Source organism: Semicossyphus pulcher, unplaced genomic scaffold, assembly GCF_022749685.1.
Source record: "Semicossyphus pulcher isolate SPU_LCO1_2020_fin unplaced genomic scaffold, fSemPul1.0.p SCAF_25, whole genome shotgun sequence".
Classification (NCBI taxonomy): Eukaryota; Metazoa; Chordata; class Actinopteri; order Labriformes; family Labridae; genus Semicossyphus; species Semicossyphus pulcher.
In genome coordinates, this window is record NW_027211699.1 from 5,981,850 (window position 1) to 6,000,453 (window position 18,604).

The 18,604-nt window shown below is 42.3% G+C and overlaps 1 protein-coding gene across 1 annotated transcript; it reads right to left on the reverse strand.

Moving 5' to 3' along the window:
- Positions 1 to 1,268: 1,268 nt before the first annotated feature.
- On the reverse strand, positions 1,269 to 15,850 carry nptxra (neuronal pentraxin receptor a). Its single transcript, XM_069676120.1, has 5 exons — positions 14,871 to 15,850; positions 8,964 to 9,246; positions 8,344 to 8,585; positions 5,588 to 5,767; positions 1,269 to 4,161 (listed from the first exon to the last, which is right to left on the reverse strand). The coding sequence occupies exons 1-5, from the start codon at positions 15,582 to 15,584 to the stop codon at positions 3,931 to 3,933; spliced, it is 1,650 nt and encodes a 549-aa protein (XP_069532221.1). The 5' UTR covers positions 15,585 to 15,850; the 3' UTR covers positions 1,269 to 3,930.
- Between the last annotated feature and the right edge of the window lie 2,754 nt (positions 15,851 to 18,604).

Genomic DNA, 18,604 nt, shown 5'->3' on the forward strand with positions numbered 1-18,604 from the left:
TAGCGCCCCCTTCTGCTGGAATGCTGCTTCTGTCCGTCATTTCAACTGCCACTGTGACGTTCCAGCGCTTTGCATTGTGGGATACAGTAGGCGAGGTAGACTGGTCCGACGCATACTGGAGATTTTTTCCGAATCAGTGCAACATCCAGGTATTTTTGGCACACTGTAAATTTTGCTTTTGTTTGCATACTGCATACTACATTTTGGCCAAATCATACGTACTGCTCGTATAGTATGACATATCGAACACAGCAAGTGTCTCCACTATGTTAGCAATTAGCATCCTCATTGCTAAAATTAGCAGTTTAACAGTGATGTGGCTAAAAGACAAAAGTGACCAAACTACACAGTTAGCAACAAAAAATTTAATCTGAGCTCAACAAAATAATACAAACCAGCCAATCAATTCATAATTTCAACCAAGAAAAACCAAGAATGACCTCTAAAGCGGATGAAGCAACTGCTTCCTGCCAAGAAATATTCCGACAAAATCACAACCTGTCACACTTGTGTTTTATTAATGAGATTTGTAGGTGCCGCCATGAGAAGATTTTGTTGCCTTTGCCCACAGCCAACGCATGGCCCCCATGTTAATAGTCTTTATGTTAAGCTAAGCTAATTACATTTAGCAGACAGCTAAACAGTAGACGTGGTAATCTTCAGAAGCGAATAAAACAAGCCTTTCCCAAAATGTCAAACTGGTCTTTTAAAATCTTTCTGACCGAGTTTAAAGTTACTTTTATGTTCAATTTATTAAATTGAACAGCTGTTTATGTTTTATGTAAAAGTTTTACATAAAATGTGTTTGTATTGACTGGATTGAATATAAATACACATCATTCTCACTGGACACAAACAGAATCTGGTTTGTTCTATCTTCTATACACTGTCTGTTCTCTGAATATCAGGTCAGGAGCCCATTAAGCATCTAAAACGTGCAACGGAAATAGAAGCAGTTTTTTCACGGCTGATACACAACTGATGACTCACTCGGTCTCCAAAATACTCAGTGTACTCTTAACTCACATAAACACCTGGTGCACCTGAGGGAGAAGGCCGCAGGCTTTTCTCCTTCAGCCCGCTCCTTTAATTTGCTTCAAAGGAGAATGAGGACGAGGACACAGAGGGATATCTCATGTAGAGTCAGTGGAGTGCGTGCTTTCACAGGTCGGTCCCAGCTGTGTTTAAACCACAGGAGTTTTCCTTTTTATGAAAGAGCATCCGACAGATCCTCTCACTTTCTGCACTTTTTAGATACAGAGAAAAGAGACACATTCTTTACATCTTAAAATCAGGACTTTAATTAAGATGTTGAGGTTTGTACACGGCACATATGCAGACCAATACAACACCATACAAGACATAGACATACAGTATTAGCAACAACAACATGAGAAAAGACACATATGAATGCATACATTCAAAAAAAATAACATGTAAGAAAAGACATCCACTGCCGATAGAGTTAAAAAGCTTTCAGTTCATATCATTGTAAACTTAAAAATGCCACACAGAAAGCTCTGGCATGAGCTGAACAGACACTAAGCATAATATTAATAATAACACTGCAGACTGGAAGGCATCATCAAAGACACTGTGAGGCAAAGTGAGGTGATTTTGACCCGATTTAGCATCAGCGTGGCTGCAATGAGCCTGAGTTTTAAAACCAGGAAATGTGCAGAAACACTGACGCCTAATAAGTTCACAGCACCTCGCTGTGTGAGTTTTCCACCAGGACAGTAGATTCGATGATTGTTTACATGGGTATAAACACCCTGACAGGCACTTTCCACTCGCTAGTAGGGAGAGCCAGTGTTTTAGAAATGATAGAAACTTAAAACTGTATTTAACATCGTTATATTCATCAAACCGAGACATATGTGGCGCACCGAGGCACGATGCAAACACTCATGCATGGAATGTACTGGAAGGTCGGAAGAGTCGGAGGTTGCAGGTTGTTCATTTATTAAACCACATTATTGAGAGGTTGCAAACATAAAAACCGGATTCCATTATCTTAATTGGAAATTAAAGAGGGGGTATTATGCTGTTTCACATTTTAACCCATATATATATTATGTTACAATGTTTGATGTTCAGACTAAACGTGGGTGAAGTTTCAAATCTGTAGGTAAAAGTATGTTGGAGTAATCCCCAGGCCTTTCAGCTCAGACTGCTGGGAACGCCAGGTTTCACACTGTTTTTTCTACACGCTGACTCAGTAGCCGTCAGAGAGCTGGCCAATCAGAAGACAGGACGCTTGTCGGGGTGGGGATTCTTAAAGGGACAGAGTCGTTTCAGGCACAGGCTGTATGACGGCCTGTAAAAAGCACCCATGTGAGAAGTTTTTTTTTAATTGTAAATTATGCTAAGCTACTCCACAGGTATCTCAGAGTTAAATATAAAGCTTGAAATTAGCATAATACCCCCCGTTTAATGTATGTGTGTGTTTTTTTAAGGTTGCATTACCTTAAAAACATAAACCAAAAGTTGTCATTGATTACAGCACATACTGCGACCTTCATTTTAAACTTGCACAGAATGAAATAAATGTTACAGGTAACTAAAAATAAAATAAAACATTGCACTCAGGAAGGTGACCTCCTCGGGGAACAAGACTTCTTCCTTTGGGTAACTTATTTAGTGAACAAAAGAGACCCTCAGGCTTAAACAGACAAACACAAGGAGACACCAGCTTCCGAAAATAATGCAGGAGGCATCGTTTGTGACACTTGTGAGCTACACAGTGCAGTGGCAACACATTACAGGTAAATGAACACATCATGCAGAGGTGAAAACAATGTGGCTTCAGTCCTTAAAACGGCCTGATCGGTCTAATTTTGATCCCTCTTTCCCTTTCCTTTCATCACCTATTCTCAGCTGCCGTCTACGACTTTATATTCCCAACACTTTCCCAACATGTTTCATTACCTCACCTTGAATCAGAACTCTTAAGCTGTTGTAGCCCTCTGACCTATTTGGACTCATGGGGGGATTTCAGCTGTCTTGAAACAACTTCTGGCAGCTGTAGCGTAGGTCAAAAGCCCCGAGGCTACACAAAGTGTAAATAACTGATTCAATTTCCTCTCAGTTCAAGATATTCCGGACATGTACGCATGCCAGGTGTGAAGTTACCACGAGCTGCTTGCTTACTTTGATTAGCATGAAGAGTGGGAACAAGGGGGGAAAAGCTATCCAGGCTCTGTTCAAAGCTAACAATGGTACCTAGCAGCATCCCAAAAGCTAGCTAACTAGCACACCAATGCTTGTTTGTTTATGTCCAAAAACCAAAGAGTAAAAAAGACAATTAGTTTTGGTATTGATTAATTTGTGATTTGTTAACTTTGGGCAGAGTTAGGCTAGCTGTTTCCTCCTCCTGTTTTTAGTCTTGATGCTAAGCTACGTTAGCTCTCCCCAGATTCCTATTAACACAACAGATTGTTATCTTCTTATCTAACTTATAGCAAGAAAGTAATTTTTTTCCAACATGTTTAACATTTCCTTAGCTAGCTAATGGCTAGCTTATCATAATACTTTTGGTTAGCATATCATAACTGTGTTCATAATTGTTAGCTAGCAGAGGGTTAAGGTGTTTGCCAATGCTCTCATATTACCATCAGTACCTTTCGCTTATTAGGCTGCTAGCTTGTTTGCTAAGTAGCGTAGTGAGTTGGGACCAATCAGTACATAGGAAACAGATCTTAGAATATATATTGTTTTACTTTAAGGAGCTGACAACATGGGAAGTGAAGTAACTGCAAAGCCTCTACTCATGTCATGTAAATATATAACATCAATTTCACACTTTTGTACATTCTTGTCAGTCCATGCCACAACACGAGTTGTTTAGAAAACCTTGAAAGCGCTACAACTTCACCCCTCCTGCGCCCGTCTTCCACTTCCCCTTTCCTCCAATCCTTCCCCTATCTGTCATTGAGAATTCCTCTTGTGTTTACTACACGGCTCCCCGGGGTCTTTTGTTGCGCCGCCGTGAACCTCAACTCCACTCTCCGTCCAGGGGGCCACACAGCCCTGGGTCACTTTCCCGCAGCGAGCCAAGCTAGCCACCTGGCTGGAGGACAGGACCCGGTCCCAAAGGCCCACCTGGGACAGCTCTCCAACCAGGGCCTGGGAAGAATCAAAACCTCCTGCCAGAGAATCCTGGAGAGAAAGTGATATGAACATGGATGGATTACAGAGAGGAAGCTTGAAAGAAGGTGACATCATAGACAGACAGGCATGGACTGTTTTTCTGCTTTGGGCAAAACTGGAGACTTTTTTGAAGATGGAGGAAACTTGACAGAAAAAGACCAGAATCAACACTAGACTAGAGAATTAGTCACTTTGGGAGGTTCTTTTGGCTCTGGATGAGGGTGCCCGAGGCCATTACCCTTGACATTGACAATTACGCAGAGAGGTCGGAAGACGAGCGCTATGTAAGTATAGGCCATTTACATACCAATTTAGCTAGCTGCAGTCTTGGAGGCAGTTAGCTACCGCCTTATGACAATTTAGCTTCTGGGACGACTGTTTTTTGGGGGGTTTGGGTGTAGCCAGCATTTGTTTTAGGGATTTGCGGGTCAAGATTTCTGAGCATTGTCATGGTTTAAAGTCTGACTAGCACCTTGAGATACAAGAATTGAGTTGAAGTGGAGACACCATGTCTACAACCCGACCTTTATAGACCGTCTGTTTATTGAGATAAATATAGTGCGAATGATGATATTTGATAGCCTCCGGTGTTCGGCCCCGTGTCCAGTGTCTGGTAGAAAAGCACTTGTAGGGCGCTGGGGAGCGCAGGGATGAAGTGCTTGTGCGGTGAGAGAAAAAACACTGCACCTGGGTTATGTTTCTATGACAACAATAAGTTTAACTTACAACACAGCTACAGTGTAGTAAGTGTAGGGCGATAAAAGCACAACACTTACCGGCAACATTTAGTGTCTGGCCGATCTTCTTCCACAAATGGGCTTTTCTCTGTTGTGATACTGTTTGTTTGTTTATCGTACAGCTCCGGGTAGACAGAAACAGACAAAACAAGTTGCTCCTTCATGTTTGGTGGTAACCAGGGTGACGAGTGGCGCCCTATATGATAGGTTGCTGGTGGCACGTTTTTCAGGAGAAGTTCAGAGAAGTTAAGAGGTTTCCACTCGAAGCGCTCGGAGCGGCCGCAGAAAAAAGGCGGAGCGCTCTGAAAAAAGACGCTGGGTGCAGCTCTTTTTCTCTAGGCGCCCGTGTGCGCTCTGTCCTCATTGGGAACAAGTGAAAACAGACGCTTGCAGCCATATGTGGACACGGGGCCTTACATTACTGCCTCTGTGTTTTGCCTCTTTGGCTCTACACACGGACTGTTTTCTTGCAAATAGCTCATGCATGTAGCAACACGGTTGATGGTACCACTCTGTCTCTCAGTCACCTACAGAGTCTGTACTCGCACTCGCAGTGAGTAAAGACCTGTTTGCTGGCAGCGCTGTATTCAGCAGTACTCTGAAGGGCAAACTAAATTGGATTTCCTTTCAGTAACCTGCCAGCCTAATGTGCCTCTAATCAGGTAACACTTAATGTATTCAGTCTTTCGTGCATTCACCTGCTCCTGGCCCAGTATGAGCACTCCTCCAGGCCTGATGTGATGTCCCGCCGCCAGTGCGTGACCTTCGCCCCTCAGCTTCCCTCCCTGGTACGCCTGCCAGGCTCCTCCCTTCGTGTTCCAGCTCACACAGATGTGCTGCCAGCTGCCTCTGGAGAGGTTAAGAGGCAGCTGCGCCACCTATGGAAGAGAAAAAGGCCAATTTAGACGAATGCTGAAGGTAAGACTTGTCTTCAGGCTGCAGCTCTACAGCTAATTTACATCCCTCTGACATCCTATTTCTTTCTTGCGTCTTCAGAAATTGCCTCTTATACACTAGTTCCCCAGTCCCAAAGACATTGTGCTGCCTTCAAGGACACAGAACTTTCCCTCCAGGCATGCATTACCATAATATCCCCATAGAATTGTACCTTAAGCTACAGCGCTGCTCTCCGCCGCCCTGCAGTGCTGTCAAGGTGGTGCATTAGTTTGTCATTTGGAAAGCTGAATGACTCTATTTAGCTTGTCTGCTAAATTGGCTCTTTCATTTTGATGTGTTCTGGTTATTTGTATGCTAATGCTGCTCTATATCTCCTGTTAGAGTCATAACACGTTCCAATCAAGACTATAATGCTTTTGATTTGCAGCACAACTTGTAGAATTTCAAAAAGTGAGCGAGCCGACAGAAAGCAGAAGTGAAGCTCGTACAGAGTGATTCTCATTATAAATTACGAAAAAACAAAAAATAAACTTGTTGCTTCAGGTCTCAAACACTTTGTGTGTCTGAGATTAGTGCTGCAGACTCTTGGATCCAGTCTGTGTTTGATAAACAACATTTTTATCCTCCAAAATTGTTATTATTATTAAAACACTGTCATCGATTTGGTCTTTAAATAATTTTTTTTAAGCACATAAATTCACTGTAACAACCTCCCACTGGTAAGCAAATGTCTTGCCTGCCAATATATTCAAATGATGGTCAGTATTCAGTAATGGTGATTAGAAATATAAATCAATATTAATATAATCAGTATCAATATCTGAACATCTTTTCATTGTAAACAGTTTTTCAGCATCTCGACCAATTAAAATAATGTTCTGTAGGATGTGTAGCTGACGCTGATGAAGACTTACTTGACTTGTATGAAACTGATTTTTTACTGTAATTCTGTCAAAGTTTTTCATGTTTCTCTTGTTATGTTCGTGATTATCAACCATACGACTCGGAAGTTACTGTAGTTGCAGACAGAGAGAGAGGCTGTGTTCCAAATCACATACTATATACTACACACTACATACTACACACTACACACTACATACTACATACTATATACTACACCCTACACGCTACACACTACATACTACATACTATATGCGACACCCTACACACTACATACTACATACTATATACTATATACCACATACTACACCCTACACACTACATACTACATACTATGTACTACACACCACACACTACATACTACATACTACACAATACACAATACATACTACATACTATACACTACACACTACACACTACATACTACATACTGCATTCTGCACTCGGCGGTAGTATGTAGTATGCCCAAACAGCTGAAATCACACTCAGGATCATGTGAGCCCAATGACCCATCAACTCCAGAGCGTGCTAACTACGCTCGTTGCCATTACTTCAACAGCCCAGGTTGATGACTCCCCCTTGATTACACATCTATTAGCATACTAATGACCTACAGAGGCTTCTATTTCTAGCTCTGTCCACCAGTCAGTTTAGAACTGAAGAAGCCTTTCGGATGAGAGGTGAAACGTCTTCAAGATCTTCTACCAAGTCCAGCTGCCTTTTGGATAAAGCTTCCAATCACCATGACCTGGATGACTGAGAACCTTCACAGATGTGTGGTACGGAGCTGTACGCTACGCAGGGCGGCAGTTTCTGGTTTCAGAAAGCGGACGTAAACAAACAACGTCTTTAGAAAGAAAGAAAGAAAGAAAGACAGAGAGAAAGAGAAAGAGAGAGAGAAAGAAGAGAAATAAAAAGGAGAAAGAAAGAGAGAAAGAAAGTAAGAAGACAAAGAAGACAAAGAGAGAAAGAAGACAAAGAAAGACATTTCAACTGCCGCTGTGACGTTCCAGCGCTTTGCATTGTGGGATACAGTAGGCGAGGCAGACTGGTCCGATGCATGCTGCTGATTGTCTCAGAATCAGTGCGACATCCGGGTGTTTTTGTCGTACTGCACATTTAGCTTTTGTCTACATACTACATTTTGACCAAATCAGTACGCCCTGCTCGTATAGCATGTGATTTCGATCACGACCAGAGAGAGAGGAATAGCAGGTGAAAACAGCACATTTTTCCCGTCAGTCATTTTGCTGCTGGCCCTCCAGGCAGCGCATTAATAATTGATTAAATTACCCCACTAAGAAATGTTATATCTCATTTTATAAGGAGAAAAAGAGACCCTGATTAATTGTTTGTTTTCTAGTTTTCTCTGTGTTCCATAAAACTTTGGTGATGAAGAAACGTGACTATGGACATCAGGAGGAAGGGTTAACTGTTTTATAATCAGTAGTTACAACATGTACTGGATAGACTGTAGACCCTGAAAGGAGTGTGGGGATGTAACTATACATGTGACTCAATAAATAGTCTGAAATATGACCCTTTAACCATGACACAGATCTCTTTGTGTAAATCAATTGCATCCAGGAAGCGTTCAGATCAGCTCAATGATACACTTGATGCTCAGCTTATCTTTGCAGATTGACTGACATGTTACCTTGTCGTTGACGAGCAGCTCGGCGGCGGTGTGCAGGCCTTGCAGCAGCACGAGCTCGTTCGGTTGTTCAGGAACAGCGTACGACAGAGGCGTCCCGATTCCTCCCTCCGCGGGCCGCAGCCACAGGCAGACGGTGAAGGCTCGCAGCTTAGGGATGGAGTGTTTCACCACAGCGTACATGTAGTTTGTCCGCGTCGGGAAGGACAGCCTGTAACCCTGTGGGAACGAGTGCCCTGAGACACCTGGCAGAGCAGAGAGAGAGCATTAATAAAGGAATGAAAGTGAGGATAAATCAGCGAGTTTAAACACAGTGTTCTGACTTTTCTCTCACGTTGTATCTGCACAGAAGCAATGCATGAATTTCATAATCCTTCTGATCTTTTTTCTTTATTTCACATAAGTTATTCATCATAAAGAAACCCGGTGGCTTAATTTGATTAAGAGGAGTACAAAATGAAACATGAGGTATCTTTATGCCGCATTTTTCTCATCATTAGTGACTTGAGTCATCGTGGAAACGACAGGGTTGCATTGTGACACCTTTATTTAATCATTAAATTTAACCCACATACACACACAGATTCTTTTATTTCTTTTTTAGCATTTATTCAAATGCATACCTTCCTCCAGTCCGGAAATACGGTGTTGTAGTTTATTTATGCCCTGGTCGATTTCTTGTCTGTGTTTCTCTGTTTCCAGCCGCAGGGCTTTCCTCTCTTTGTCCAGCAGCTCCACCTTCCTCTCCAGCTCCCCCTCCAAGTCCTCCATCCTCCAGGGTCTGTCAGCACCTGCTCTGTGCCCGGGGTCAGCAAACTTCTCTGGGCCAGCAGACATCACGCCTTCCCCTGGCGCCCCTGAGGTGCTGCTGTCCGTCTGGTTGTGAGGAAACGGGCCAATGTCTGACTGCAGAGGAGGGAGACGACGGATGAAAACTGGTTCATAAAGTAGGTTTTCTTTTTTTTTTACAGTCAAAGCAAATCATGTAAACTTTTCCTCCTGTGATGTTTAAATGTACCCGGGTAATTCTGGGTTTTACATTTACTATTTAATGAAAAGATCCTGGCTATAGACGGGATTCTCAACTCACGAAGAAAGCATGTAAGGAAAGTTATTAGACCTAATTGATTTAGCTGAATGTTACATAATGCCTGAGGATATATCTAGGGGCTAATTTAACACTCTTTCATCCTTAAAGGAATAGTTCAACATATTTTTAAGGGCTTTTTCTCAGCTGTTAGGCCACAAGATAGTCCTGCACATAACTCACAACCCCAGTAAAGATAAGATAGAAGTTCATTAATCCCCAAAGGAATTTGTAGGGCCAGATTGCTACAACAAAAATGCAAAGTATGTAGGGGTTATAATGCAAAGCACGGTGACTAATAGAATAACAACAGAAGTATGATACGTTTTTTTACTAAAGAAAGTGAGCTAAGTATAAAATGTTGTATTGTCAGAGAAAATAAGAACTATTGTTCCAGATGATAAATGTTAAGACAGCACATATTAAACATAATTGTACAATAATTAAAAGTAATATTGCACAAAATAGTGGAAGTAAAACCACAATTTGTCGTGTTTCTTAACATTGCTTACGCTTGGTTTTTGTACGCATTACTGTAATGCTATGTAACATGATAAGCAGTCAACTTTAGAGGAGCTGGTAGGTACATTTTGTTACTTTTGTATAGAGCTAGGCTAGCTCTTTATGCTAAGCTAAGCTAACGTGTTTTAGCAGCATACTGAACAAACAGGCATGAGTGTGGTATCTATCTTCTTGTCTCAGCAAGACGAACAATACTGGTATTTACATTTCCAAAAATGTCAAACTATACGTTCAAATTTGGGATTTTTTCCCGTTATGTAAAAGCATAACAAGGTTTAGTTACCCAATAGAGATGTAGCATGCTATAGTACCATAAAAACATGATTATTTTAGGTTTTCTTTGTTGTTTTTGCCATGTGTAAACATATCTTCGTAAAAGTAGAGTGGTGTGACTACAGCAGGGTGTTAAACTTAAAGCACTCACTGTGACATTTAATTATACGAAAAAACAACAAAATGTCTGCATCCAAATGTCAAACATTTTTGGGAACGAACAGATCTTAATTAAGCCGAGCTGAGCCGACTCATTTCTACAGGGATTTCTTTTCAATTAAGTACAGCACAACAAATAATTGCAAGTCAGAAAAGGCTGCCAAGAGAACGGACTATTTCAGTCAACACCAAATTACTCCAGGCCCTGCTGCATAATGGTTCCCTGAAATAAACAGCCGTACCTCAGGGGAGGGAACATGGGAAATACAGACTCTGCTGAATTTCAAAAACCTGCAGGGTCCAGTAAATATCTACCACACATTTTTTTAACCATGTGTAGTCACCACAAGGGATTTAAGACAGAAAATATAGTACTCTGAAAAATACATAGAGCCAGTGTGCACTGTGCTCACCTATATCGATGTAGGCTGTAGAGGAAGAGAATAACTTCCTACAATGATAACTATATGTGAAAATACCAACATGCTGTAGAGGAGGATCAAAGACAATGTAAGCCCTGGTTTACAGTATGTTACCTAACTGTTTATTTAAAGATAGGAAAAGAGTTCAGGTATTGATTTTTCATCCAAAAAAAGACACACAATGGATGAAATTTTAAATGTCATATTCACCTACTCCTGTTGAACATGTAGGTTTTATTAGTAAACTGTCGCCATATCCCTGGAAACATTATCTAAGGATATATTTACATTTTGTGCTAGAATCCTCATTAATCACTCATCCACTTTTTTGTAAGTAGTCATCAAGTTATAAATTGTCTTTGTCTTTAAACACAAACACATTTGCTGTATGTTTTTTGTTTAAAAGTTGATGTCTTTCAAAAATATAGGTTGTACTTTGCTATAGCTGTCACACTACTACTACACTAAATATGATGCATCCACTATTGTAGGTCAGCACATGACAGGTGATGTGTTTTGAAATATATTTGACAGTTCTGTTGTTGAGCTCTGTTACTGAGACCGTCTGCCATCAGACAGCAACTAACATTAGCATTCAACCACTTAGTAGACTATATTGTTATTAGCTAAGAAGTTGCTGAGTGCTACTATTACCATTTGTTTATGTTACATGAAAGAATAGGAAAGGCACAAATTCCAAGGTAATGTAATTTTAGCTAGGAACTGGTTAAATGCTAGTATTAGCTAACGGTCTGTTAGCTAGCTTTCAGCCACTTCCTAGCTAAGAGTAATATTATCAAGTACATGGTTGAATGCTAATGCCATTTGTCAGTGCTGCATGATATAATAAGGAAGGTGTTTATTCCAAGCTTATGTTAGCTAGGGAGTGGTTAAATGCTAGCATTAGCAGTAGTCCAATGGGAGCTAATGCGTTATCAAATGTGTGGTTTTAACTTGAAATATGGCAAGATGTCTGCCAGAAATTCTTCATCCTTTTTCCTTTCTCTTGCTTATCAATCAAGAAGCAGTGAATTAGTAATGATTTGTCTGATTACCTACATTATTATACGACTAACAATCTGGAGCACAGTGTTACAACATTAGAACACATTTTAGCCTCCAACTCTGAGTGCTACATCAAAGGAAAATGGCAGCCATATACAGAGAATGGAAGGAGTGCTGCGAGGCAAATGGAAAACTTTTACAATGTCTGCACCATTTGAATCCAATTGCTATGCATACAGAGACGCTAGCATTTTGAATGCTAATGAGGTGTGTTATTTTAGCTTGCCACTTTTTCCTGTCTGATCTGTGGCAGGGTATTGGGACTATTTTTCTGCTTTTAGGGAAATGCAGTGGTGTGAGAATAAAACTAGGGAGGTAAGGAATTTAACATTAACAACTTTTATTTGACCTGAGTAGTATTCCCACATGAGCGCTCTTCTTGTGTATTCACCAGTACGCAGGATGTGATGTAAACACGACTCTGTGCTACTGAAGTAGGCCAAGTACCTGCTGTACAAAGAAACGTGACAGGGATGGTGAAAGAAACAGCGTGGGGGCGAGAAAAAGCACACTAGCTCCAGTATTGTGTTTTTGGTTAAACCACAGATCACCATGAGACGTCAGATCTATATGGAGGTTTTCATCTGAGAGTGGCGGCATAAAAAAACAAAGAAAATGACCTATAAAGACATGTCCTACATAAGCTACCAGCGAGTGAGGAGTACTATACTGCAGAGAAGCATGTTCAGTCTGCGCTTTCAACAAATATAGGCAACTCATGAATTATGGATGGTATGTCTACAGCCAAAAATGAGGTTATACATCATCGGATTCTGGTCAGATAAGGGCACGTTTCATGTTACTCCCCTCTCCTCCCCCACTTATTATTATCTTCATCCCCATCTCCCCTCTCCCTCCTGCTTCTCTGTTTCCCCCTGCCTCATTTTTCATCTCATTTGTCTCTCTGTTTAATTTTCAATCTCAGTCTGTTTTCTTGGCATGATAAATTAGCAACCTTGCCAAAGCATCCAGCTCCTGTATTGTTAAATAACTTAGCAGATGACAAGTTACGATGTGCCAAATCACTACATGTTGATAGTGATTATATAACAAGTATGCGGAGAAAAGAGACTCGGATATTCTCTCAGATTCCTGATAAGGTTAAAAGATTTTTTTACTTGTAAGTATCTTTGCTTGAGGTTATTGTTGTTTAAAAAGAAGGACATCTGGCTCCCAATATCTAATATCACCCACAAAGGCTTTTTGGATAACTCACTTGTCCTCATTCAAAATTGAAAGCCCTTGCTTTCAAAAACCACTCATGCCTGCACAGGAATACTAAAAGGGACTTAGAAGAAAAAAACATAGCTATAGATGTCCACTCTGATAGTCGGCTATTTACAGCAAAATGTGGCCATAGTCAGCGGTGTAACAGCCAAATGTAGCGAGAGTAGGAGGAATTATAGCAAATGGAGCAACAGTCAGAGGTATAACAGCAAAATGAAGCTATTGTTGGAGGTATGACAGCAAAATGTAGCTACAGTTGGAGATAAGACAGCAAAATGTAGCTAATGTTAGTGGTATTAAGGCAGATTATAGCTAACGGTGAAGGTATGACGGCAAAATGTAGCTAACGTTGTATTAGGGCAAAATGTAGCTAATGGTGAAGGTATGACGGCAAAATGTAGCTAGAGTTAAAGGCATGATAGCAAAATGTAGCAAATGTTGTATTAGGGCAAAATATAGATAATGGTGAGGGTATGACGGCAAAATGTTGCAAGAGTTAAAGGCATGACAGCAAAATGTAGCTAATGATGGAGGTATTATGAAGGTATTTCTTCAAAATATAGATAATGGTGAGGGTATGACGGCAAAATGTAGCAAGAGTTAAAGGCATGACAGCAAAATGTAGCTAGAGCTGAAGGTCTTTGGCAAGTTTTAGCCGTTACAGTTGGGGCTATTACAGCAAAATATAACTAACGCTGAAGGTATGATGGCAAAATGTTGCGCGAGTTGGAGGCATGACGGCAAAATGTAGCTAACGTTGTATTAGGGCAAAATATAGATAATGGTGAGGGTATGATGGCAAAATGTAGCTAATGGTGAAGGTATGATGGCAAAATGTTGTGAGAGTTAGAGGTATGATTGCAAAATGTAGCTAATGATGGAGGTATTATGAAGGTATTTCTTCAAAATATAGCTAATAGTGAAGGTACGTAGGCAAAATGTAGCTAACGTTGGAGGTCTCACAAAAAATGTAGCTAGAGTTGGAGGCAGCGTGGAAAAATGTAGCTAACTTTGGAGGTATGACAGCAAATGTAGCTAACTGAAGTATAACAGCAAAATGTAGTTGGAGTTGGAGGTATGATAGCAAAGTGAGGCTAAATGTAGCTAACTTTACAGGCGTTACAGGAACTTGAGTTAGAGGTTTTATAGTAAAATGTAGCTAACGTTGAAGGAATGACAGCAAAATATAGCTAACGCTGAAGGTATGATGGCAAAATGTTGCGCGAGTTGGAGGCATGACGGCAAAATGTAGCTAACGTTGTATTAGGGCAAAATATAGATAATGGTGAGGGTATGACGGCAAAATGTAGCTAATGGTGAAGGTATGACGGCAAAATGTTGTGAGAGTTAGAGGTATGATTGCAAAATGAGGCAAAATGTAGCTAACTTTACAGGCGTTACAGCAACTTGAGTTAGAGGTTTTATAGCTAAATGTAGCTAACGTTGAAGGTATGATGGCAAACTGTAGCTATATTTTGAGAGTTTGAAATAACACAGCTAAAGTAGGACGTATTGCAGCCAAATCTCGCCTAAGTTTGAGCTTTACAGCAAAATGTAGCCTACTTATGAATTGTAGGTATTAAAAGGCTATAGTAATAGTATGTGTATTATTAATATTCAGTTAAGTATTCTGTTATCGTTCTTGTTTAATCTTAGCATTTAGACATTCATTTGAACCAAACATTGCTGCTTGAGGTTTTTCCTCAAGTAGCCTGTTGTTTCAGTTGCCTGCAGAGGACGATTTATGTGAAGCGGTGATTTTATTCACTGCCTACCTCCAACTTCTCTATGCGGTCTTTGAGCTGTGTGATAGCCTGCTCCAGTTCATCCACAGCCCTGACGGTGAGCAGGTGGGCACTGTCAGGCGTCGAAGCCGGGCTGTCCCGCACCATGATCCGCTCCAGGTGCGTCTCCTCAGCCGTACTTTTGCCCCCCAACAGCCCCGCGGAGCTCCCTCGTCTGTCCGCCCCGCTGCTCCTGCCGTCCAGTCCCTTCTCGCACTCGGATAGTTTCCCGGTCAGCTCTTTGATGGTCCGCTGGTCTGTTAATATCTGGTCCTTTTGCTGCATGACGGTCTGCCGGAGCTCCTCAGCTGTGGTGCGGAGGTAGCCCCAGTCTTCCCCCGCGTACAGCGACGGGTCATCCGCTTGTTGCTGAAAGTTTTTCGGGTTACACTCCCCGGCGGGGATCGGCGTGCAGATGAGTCGACTCACTGTTGGGTCGTGACCGGTGAGTCCAGTGACCCCGTCCAGCCCGCTGAGCCCGATGTTGAAAGTCGGTGCTTCTGAATCCGGCGTTTCAGAACCATGGAGAGCGCCCAAAGACCCGGGCCGGGCCACGGAGCCCCCCGCAGCGGGGGTCTGCGCCGCCGTGTCCGTATACAGCGAGTGGTTGTCGGTTGCTGGTTGCTGTTGCGCCGCGGCAGCCCTGGAGGATCCTGTGTGGACGGCTGCGATGATGCAGATAACAGCTCCGATGAAGGCCACCATCCCGGCGGCCAAGATGATAACAATGAACTTCAGGGTTGCGGCGGAGGGGATCGATTATTAGAAAAATCTAATAATTACACAATGATTGAAAAACCAAAAGCTCCAAATACAAAAAAAAGTATCAAATTCCTTTTTTTCTAATATAGTTAAAGAAAAAAACGCTCCTCACGTTCCTCCTCCACCAAAAGAACATGCGGTGAGAAAACGAGAGTTCCGCACCATAACTGAGTGATCATGGAGTCAAAACATGAGAAGAAAGCAGTCTGTTTCACCTCCTCCCCCTGTGCAGCGCGCATGTCCTCGGGATTCAGGCGAAATCCAGCCTGTTAATACTGAAGCAGAATGAGGGGGAGCGAGAGAGGACAGGAGAGAGAGAGAGAGAGAGAGAGAGACCCTTTCATGCAGTCTGACTGAACACTTCTTGAACATTTTGTCTTCCTCCTGCAGCCTAGAGATAACTTTCACAGCAGTGTTTAACCTGTAGTGTGTGGCATCAGATTTAGACGTCACGATATCGATCTGATATCTAGAGTTAAATATCGGCAGATACGGATTAACCCTCTCACACCACGGAGAAACAACCACATTACGGGTGGAAAAAAATCTCTTTTTCCTCTACCAAGACTGTTGATTGTTAGAGGGCTCTTAGATTGTTGGTTTATTGGTGCTCTATTGGAGGCCGATACTGATACCGGTATCAGTATCAGCACAACAATATTTTAAACTAGAGCTCTCCTGCATGTATTACTACCGGTAGATTAGTTTCTTCCCCCCGCTGGCTGTAATATTTCCTCGCTCAGCAACATATTACAGGCCTGCTATAATGTGATGTGTGGCTGGCCATAAGTCAGCTCCAAGGCTCCCTGTGGAAGAGATCCACGGCAGCAGAGACGACAGAATGATGGCTCCGGGGGGGGCTGTGTGAGTGTGTCTCATTAAACCAGGCTCAGCAGTAGAGAAACATGTTAATCTCACTGCGATCCACACACGATTAAAAAGCAAATTTATGAGTGAGACTGACTGAGAGAAAATGAGAGGTGGAGAGACAGGCAGACGCAGGTGTGAGAAAAATCTACAGTGCGGGGGATGTGTGTGTGAATAAAATTAGTGTGCGGCGTGCGTTCTCACACGAGTATTTAGAGGGATTTAAGCTAAGACTTCTCACAGTCGCAGGCACTAAAGGCTCTAATATAGTATGATGTGAGAGGTGGGAAAGGCGTGAGACATGGAGCCTGCTGCTGAATAAATGTAAGCTGGGAGGAAGGTGCAAATTCCCCTCACTCGTGATACTTTTGAGAAACTTCCCCTTTAATTTGTTGTGGTTTCATTTCTTATTTTTTAACAGCAAGAAGGTTCTTGCTTCGAGTCCCGGTTTGGACGTAAGGGGCCTTTCTGTGTGGAGTTTGCATGTTCTCCCCGTGCATGCGTGGGTTCCCCCTGGTACTCCGGCTTCCTCCCGCAGTCCAAAGACATGCTCGTTATAACTCTAAATGGCCCGTAGATGTGAGCGTGAAAGGTTGTCTGTCTCTGTGTGTCAGCCCTGTGATTGACTGGCGACCTGTCCATGGTGTGCCCCGCCTCTCGCCCAGTGACAGCTGGGATAGGCTCCAGCCCCCGCTGTGACCCTGAACAGGATAAGAGGTACAGATAATGGATGGAGGGATGATTATGCCTCTCCAGAGGGCGAACTTGTTGTGTAATTTTTGTTGAAGCAGTTTAATTCAACTCCAGGTAAAGTGGAGACCGACTCCACCTGAGTAGATGGCAGTCAGGGTGTTTGGGAAAACAGCACACTGGTTGTCTGTTTGTGTCACACTTGTGTCTTGTGTTGTCTGCAGAGAACCATTGGTAATATACCTAATGAACTGTTTGTTGAATTGAATTGTTTTAATGTATTTTATTGGCCTTTTATGCCTTTGTTGACAGAGAGAGGACAGTGTGGATGGTGTTGGAAACAGGGGAAAAGAGAGCGAGTATGACACGGGGGGCCGAGGGTGGGAGTCGAGCCAAAGGCTGCTGCATCTGGGACTGTGACCTCTGAATATGGGGCACGCCATTTAACCGCTGAAGCTAAACCGACACCGCATATTTGTTCATTCTTTCTTTTATTTATATGACTCAGGACCGGGATAACACAGTATGGAGAACGAACAGAATAAACAGTATTTTCAAAAAAAAAACAGACAGCAGGGCGAGATTACTACTTAAACAAAGGAGGGGCGTTCTTCCAAAATGGCTTTCACTGCAAGGTTTGCAAATCCTCTGATTCATCTCCAACCCTTTAAAGTTGTAATCTCGAAGATCTCAGTGTCATTCTCTTTGGCGGCACCTATGGCGATAAACAGTAATTGAGGGAGCACACTTCCCAGATATCCAGACAGTGCTGCATGTGTGACGTCCACGGTTGGCTCCGGTTGTAACTCTTGATTTTCCTCGCTGGCGGTCGCTTTCCATTTCAGACTGTTTGCTTCATCTGAGCGTCGAGTTTGTTTCTTTTTTTTTGATTTTCAGTTATTTTTGAAGTTGTATCTGTAGTCATCCATCTTTTCCTTGTTTGTTCAGCCATAGTAGATTACTGTTTACTCGCAACACTTGCAGAGACCGGAAAAGCAGCCGCTTAGCTCCGCCTACCCTCTCTGACAGACCAACCACTGCTGGGTGATGGAAAATGCGTCACTAACTGGGCACCGCTTGGGAAGTCGCCACAGACACCCAGTCTGTAACACTGTAAGTACAAAGGCTTTCATCAGTGGGCCATAGGCTCAATCACCATTGTGTTACCTCATTCAGGGATAGATAGAGACTTAACAGACATTTATTTACACGGAAATCTTCCAGATTATCACTTTAAAAATCTACCAATGACTTTAGGAACTCCTTGAGTTCATTTTAAAATGTAATCTCATGCAACAGATGTTTTTCCAATTGAAGCTCTACATAAATGTCACATGATGTCGCACGTCTGACCTGGCTTTTGTGTTTCCTCTGCTGTGGCTGCGCTGAGAAAGATCACTTCACCG

What these genes read in the sequence shown, in the direction of transcription:
- nptxra (XM_069676120.1), bottom strand. Translation starts at nt 15,584, where the DNA reads ATGGTGGCCTTCATCGGAGCTGTTATCTGCATCATCGCAGCCGTCCAC. An exon ending in TATTTCCGGACTGGAGGAAG is followed by an intron (nt 8,586 to 8,963) that starts GTATGCATTTGA and finishes CTGCTCTGCCAG; the next exon opens with GTGTCTCAGGGCACTCGTTC. An exon ending in AGCTGCTCGTCAACGACAAG is followed by an intron (nt 5,768 to 8,343) that starts GTAACATGTCAG and finishes TCTCTTCCATAG; the next exon opens with GTGGCGCAGCTGCCTCTTAA.